This window comes from Cynocephalus volans, chromosome X (genome assembly GCF_027409185.1).
Source record: "Cynocephalus volans isolate mCynVol1 chromosome X, mCynVol1.pri, whole genome shotgun sequence".
Taxonomy (NCBI): Eukaryota; Metazoa; Chordata; class Mammalia; order Dermoptera; family Cynocephalidae; genus Cynocephalus; species Cynocephalus volans.
The window spans coordinates 109,819,150-109,825,391 of NC_084478.1; the positions used below are offsets into that span (position 1 = coordinate 109,819,150).

The following is a 6,242-nucleotide window of genomic DNA, read 5'->3' on the forward strand; positions in this document are numbered from 1 at the left end:
ACTCTTTGGACTTGTGTCAAGTACCCGTAAGTGAACCAATTAGTCTGGACAGGGAAATGGTATACCATGACTAGGTCAGCCAATGTCACATACCCAACACTGTGGTCAGGAGCAAGGAGGAGGATTTGGAGGACAATGGGTAAGAGACCCATAGGACCTCTCAAAGCCCTCTGTTTTCTTTAGAGTTCTTTATTTTTATAGAGGTCAGTTACACATGGAATCTTCCTAACGCGAGGTTCCTGGAACTATAAAATTTTACATATGTGTCTCTAAAACTTGGGCTACAGGTGAGAACACTACGTGCTTTAATGGCCACACGTCAGTGTTAAATCAAGTCCTTGTACCATGAAAATCACTCAGGAGAACTGGTCCAGCGCATGTCATTCCGCTTTACCGCCTGCAGCATCGCCTTCAATTGGGCCTGCACTTCAGAAAGCTTCTGTCGGTTCAAACTGCGAGGATTATGCAATTGTTCATAGCAATGGACAGGGACAGGATAAATTACACGCTTCAGCTCCGTCAGGTTTGTTAAGTGCTGCAGAAGACTGGTGAGCACACGCATTGTAATGGGGTTGGAGGCGAAGCTAAAGACACAGAGGTGGGAACAGCGGCTCAGGGCCGGAATGACAGCAGTGAGAGTAGAATCAGTTATCAGGCAACTAGTTATCTGTAGATACTCCAGGGTGCCTGAGACACTTGCCAGCAGAGTCTGGAAGGACTCAGAAAGTTCCCGGGATATCTCGACGTTGCTGAGACTCAGCAATCTTAGATGGGTGGCTGCAGGGCTCTGGGACAGGACAGTGATGCCACTGTTAGAAAGTCCACAGAAAGAGAGATACAATGCATCCAACTGAGGTGGCAGGTATCTGTAGACAGAAAAAAGAAAGTTATTTCTGCACAATGAGGATTGGACCAGGACAAGGAGTCCTGAGTTAGAGGTATCTATGGCTCTAGAATAAACTAATTTGCACATATGTTGCAACAGCAGTTAACAATGTGGGCTTTGGAATCAGACTCTAAGAAAATTACTTTTCCGCTCTCAGATACAGTTTCTTAAATCTTTAAAACATGCACAATGGCAACTATTATGTAGAGTTGTGGGAAAGATTAAGTGGAAAAAAATTTAATGCACTTAGTACTTACAATGAAATCAATGGTGGATTTAGTTTACTTATTTGGTGGGGAGGGAACTGGGAAAGCAGTCAACTAAGGATTCCCTTTGACCAAAACCCAAATGACAAGCTCTCTACTCAGGGCCTAACGCTTGGGTAAAATACAGGAGCAAAATGATCTGGCAGTATTAACTGTTCTAGCCAGACCATGATGAGGTGCATCAGTGCCACAGCATAAAACATTTCTCCATCTGAACGTCTCCCCTTCCTCCCTAAAAGGCTGTAAACTCCAAGGGGAGAAGGACTGGGTCTTTTTCACCAATGTATCTACAGACTTATCATGGTGTCTGCACATGGTCGACTGACTGACTGAATGAATGAATGATCACAGCTTACTTTTCTAGTTTCTCTAGCCTGGCCAGTTTCATACACCCAGCAGTGCCCATATTGAGGTGGAAGGAGGAATGGGTTACAAGGAGATTAGGAATATCCAAGAATGGTTGCTCTCCTGTCTTAACAACGGGGTGGTTCAGGGAACCCAGGTCTTTCCCCAGCTCCTCACCTGAGCAGTTCCTGAAGCGGATGCGTGCGGCAGGAATGCAAACGGATCTGCTGAAGGGTGTTCATCTGCCCAAGATGAGTGAGAAAAGTCCCAAAGCTTCTCCTCACACAAGATGTAAAACGGATGTGAGACATACTAAGGCTGTGGAGGTGGGTCATCTGAGCCAAAAGGGTGGTGACTTGACTCAGATAAATGTCATCCACTTTCAGGTGACCAATGCATCCCATATCCAGAAGCTGCAGGATGTGTTCGTGGGCAAGCCTTCCATCAAATTGCAAAACTCTGCAGCAGAGGTGCAAGGACCCAAAGCTCTGCTCTACTTTATTTCGAAGTAAAGAAAGAAATCGCCCTGTTCTCCAGGTACCGTCTAGGGAAATGTTCACTAATAATTCCACAGGTTCCCTGGATGACTGAGGCTCAGACTCTGAATTTACAGTTCCGGGGCACCTAACTCTTTGTGGGGCTTCTTCTGTTTTCACGATAGAGTGCTGAGAGTGAACACATGAACGAAAACAGAAAGGGAATGTGGTCCTGATCTCAGAGCATGTGGTCCTGCAGCCTGGATTCTGCCTTAAATCTAGAATCCTCAGTTTTGGCGCCCTGTAAGTAGAGGAGAAGACAGAATATCTGAGAGGCAGCTGATTTTAATACAACCCAGCAGGATCAATGATGGGAAGCTGAAACAAAATCCCTTTATCCCTGGTCTTCACTCCATACACCATTTACCAACAAAGCCTTTTCCATAAAAATTTAGCGCCTTTCTTTCTTTTCCCCATCTTTTCTTCTCTTCTGATGATCCCAGTCTCAATGCCCATGTCCTTTTTCCATGTAATCATACCCAGGAGGCAAATCTATTAATAGTATCCTCAATCCCTTCTGTTCCATAATCAACTCTGTAAGACATTAGAGTCCTTAAGGTGACCCCAAATGTTCCACCAACAGCCTCACAGAGATCCTCAGCATTCACCATTAACTACCTTTGAAAGACTGTTAGGCCATCTCCTACGCCCGTCTCATACCCTCCTGCTGACTCACTATGTCTCTATTATACATAGTCTTACCAAGAAGAAGAGTTCTGGGCAGGAAGGATCTGTAGACCGTCAATCATAGCTTCGAAATTGTCATATTGTGACTCCCGTACTCTCAATGTCCCGACGTGGAGACAGGGATAGGGCCAAATCCTCACCATTGCCTTCAGTACCTTCTTATGACCACCCAAGAAGGCGGCAGTGAAAAACGGAGCGAACATGACTCTTGGGAGCTCTTCAAGGGCATGGATAGCTACACGTTCATTACTCAGCAGACTTCGTACAGCAAGGTCTAGTAGTGTGGCTGGGGCGTTTTTGTCCATCTTTATGAACCTGCTTCAGAGTGAAGAATATTTACAAATCCTGAGAAGACATCCACAGTCCCTTATCTGCCACCAAGGTTAGCAGTGGAGAAAATATTTATTGAATAAATACTTGGGTATTTCAGACAGTTCATGAAAAGATCCGTATTATCTTTTAATTCTGTTTTTCCATGAACTTTTTGAAGTACCCTTGTAGATGGTGAATCAGGCAGCCACCTCAGGAGACCTCCACTGTAGACATAGAATAGGAATAGACTCGAGTGTGTGTGTAAGTGTTTACGTTTGTGTATGCCTTCATACATATACATATTGGCATAAGATAAAATGTCAGTAGAAATCAGGGGTAAGTGAGCAGAAGACAACATTGACCATCTATCTACCTGCCTCTCAATACTTCCTTCCAAAATGATGCAAATCACCAAGAAAAAACAAATGTAAATCTGTCCAAAAGCACATACTCATCATCACTTAGAAACAGATGACAAAACTTCAAAATAATTGTGAGTAAAACGAGAAAAAGCACGATATTCCAGCACATGATCTGTCACACGCTCATCAGTGGGCTTAGTGGCAAGCAAAGACAGACCAAGAAGAGCTGCAAGAGATACTGAGGAAGAAAGATGGCAAGCTTAAAGTTGATCTAAAAGTACGGCCAGAATGACTAGGCCCATGATAAGTCTGAAAATACCAAAAAGATATCCTGGAAGATAAGAGCAGGGTCTATAGAGAAGAGACTTCAAAATATGTGCCATTTGAAGAGGTAGGGAAGACTTACAAGACTTAAAAATAGCTTCACAGTGTTATAACACCAAAGTCAAGGGTTTGGATCCCCATATCAGCCCACCAAAAAAAAAAAAAAAAAAAAAAAAAAAAAAAAAAAAGGAAGAAGAAGAGAAAAGGCAAAGAGGAAGGGTGAAGCATCCTTTGGCATTTAGTAATGATGGGGAAAAGAAACAAAAGGGGGAAAAAACAAAAATGGAAAAGAAAAATGCTCTTGCAGGACATGAGAGAACCACAGAATCAGAGCACTCAAAACTTCTCCCTCTGCCACCAAGACAAGCAAAGAAAAAGGCTCAAAGGCCTGGACTTTGCTATCCCGACCAAAAATGGCATCGTTAAAGTAGGATTTTTGTAAAACAAACCAATAACATACAAATACACAAAAGGAAGAAAAAAATTCCATACAAAAACATTCTTAAAAAAAGATGAGGAAACAAAACTTCTCACAAAGCAAACAACCATAAAGCGGAAAGAAACTAAGTGAACAGTTCAAACAGAATTAATCATATTCAAACAAGCATTTGAGGATATGAGACCTACCTCGGATCAGAATATTTATAAAAATATAAAAATAGAAATGGACTAAAAAGCTTCTGCACAGCCAAAGAAACAATTAACAGAGTGAAAAGACAACCGACAGAATGGGAGAAAATATTCACAAACTATGAATCCCACAAGGGATTAATATCTAGAATATACAAGGAACGCAAACAACAGTAAAAACAAACAAACAAACAAACAAACAAACAAATCCAGCTAAAAAATGGGCAAAGGAGCTGGATAGGCATTTCTCAAAGGAAGATACACAAATGGCCAACCTACAGATGAAAAAGCGAATGCTCAACATCAGTAAGCAGCAGGGAAATGCAAATCAAAACCACACTGAGATATCACCTCACACCAGTTAGACTGGCCAGAATCAGAAAGACAGAGAATAACAAATAGTGGAGAGGATGTGGAGAAAGAAGGGCCCTCCTACACTGTTGGTGGGACTATAAGTTAGTGCAGCCCTTACGGAAAACAGTATGGAGGTTCCTCACACAACTACAGATAGAGCTGCCATATGATCCTGCAATCCCACTGTTGGGTGTACACCCAAAGGAATGGAAATCATCATGTCGAAGGCATACCTGCACTCCCATGTTTATCGCAGCTCTATTTACAATAGCTAAGAGTCAGAAGCAAACTAAATGTCTACTGACAGATGACGGGGTAAGGAAAATGTGGTATATAGACACAATGGAATACAACTCTGCCATAAAAAGGAGTGAGATTGTGCCATTCACAGCAACATAGATGAACTTAGAGAAAATCATGTTCAGTGGAATAAGCCAGACTTACAGAAAGAGAAATACCACATGTCCTCACTGATAAGCGGCAGCTGAAAAAAGGAAGGAAAGAAGAATGATGCAACAATCACAAAAATTCCTTGAACTCTCAAAAGGAGAGGACAGAACTGAGGACACCAGCGGTGGGAAAGGAGGAGGGGGAGGAGAGGTTAAGGAGGAATTGGTAAAGGGCCACAAAAAAAAAAAATGTTTACATTGTGTAATGATAAAATTTTTTTTAAAAAGTCTGAAGTAAAGATTTTACATCCAGCAGGGCTGACCCTTCAAATATCACAGCTTATAGAAAAACAGTTTTCAACAGACAGGAACTTACGAGATTCTGCACCCCTCAACCCTATCTGAGGAATCCACTAGAGCAGGGGTCTGTAAGCTGTGGCCCATTGGGTCAAATACAGTCCAGTTCTTGGTTTTGTAAATAAAGATTAACTGGAACACAGCCATGCTCATTCATTTATATCTTATCTATAGATGTTTCTGTGCTGCAATGACAAAGTTGAGTAGTTATGACAGAGACACTATGGTCCACAAACTTAAAATATTTGCTATATGGCTCTTTACAGGAAAAGTTTGCTCACATTGTAAAGAAGACCTGGGATTTTGATTCCGCATGTGATGGCAGAGAAAACTTCCTTAAATTACAGATAGCTCAGTGGAATAATAGGCGAGAAAACCAAAAAATACAACCCAAGTACAAATACATATGGAAATTAGCATATGATAAAGGTGGCATGTAAAATCATGAGGGCAAAGATGGTCATTGACTAAATAGTGTTGGAGCAATTGAGGCATTAGGAAAAATAAAAGTGGACTGATACAATACACCATACACAAAAATAGACTGCACACGTATTAGGGATCTGAACATAAAAAATGAAACGATACAAGTTCTTGAAAAAAATCTGGCAGAGCTCTTCTTTAACCTTGGTGTAGGGAAAGGCATCTAACTATGATTCAAATTCCAGAGGCAATGAAAGAAATGAATAACCAGTTAGACCACATAAAAACGAAAGAAAGTGTTGCAAAAAATACATCATAAATAAATCAAAACACAACTGGCAAACTGGGATAAAGTATTTGCAGCATATACC

At 41.5% G+C, this 6,242-nt stretch overlaps 1 protein-coding gene across 1 annotated transcript; it reads right to left on the reverse strand.

Moving 5' to 3' along the window:
* Positions 1-352: 352 nt before the first annotated feature.
* On the reverse strand, positions 353-3,025 carry LOC134368162 (melanoma antigen preferentially expressed in tumors-like). Its single transcript, XM_063084707.1, has 3 exons — positions 2,736-3,025; positions 1,675-2,274; positions 353-866 (listed from the first exon to the last, which is right to left on the reverse strand). The coding sequence occupies exons 1-3, from the start codon at positions 3,023-3,025 to the stop codon at positions 353-355; spliced, it is 1,404 nt and encodes a 467-aa protein (XP_062940777.1).
* Between the last annotated feature and the right edge of the window lie 3,217 nt (positions 3,026-6,242).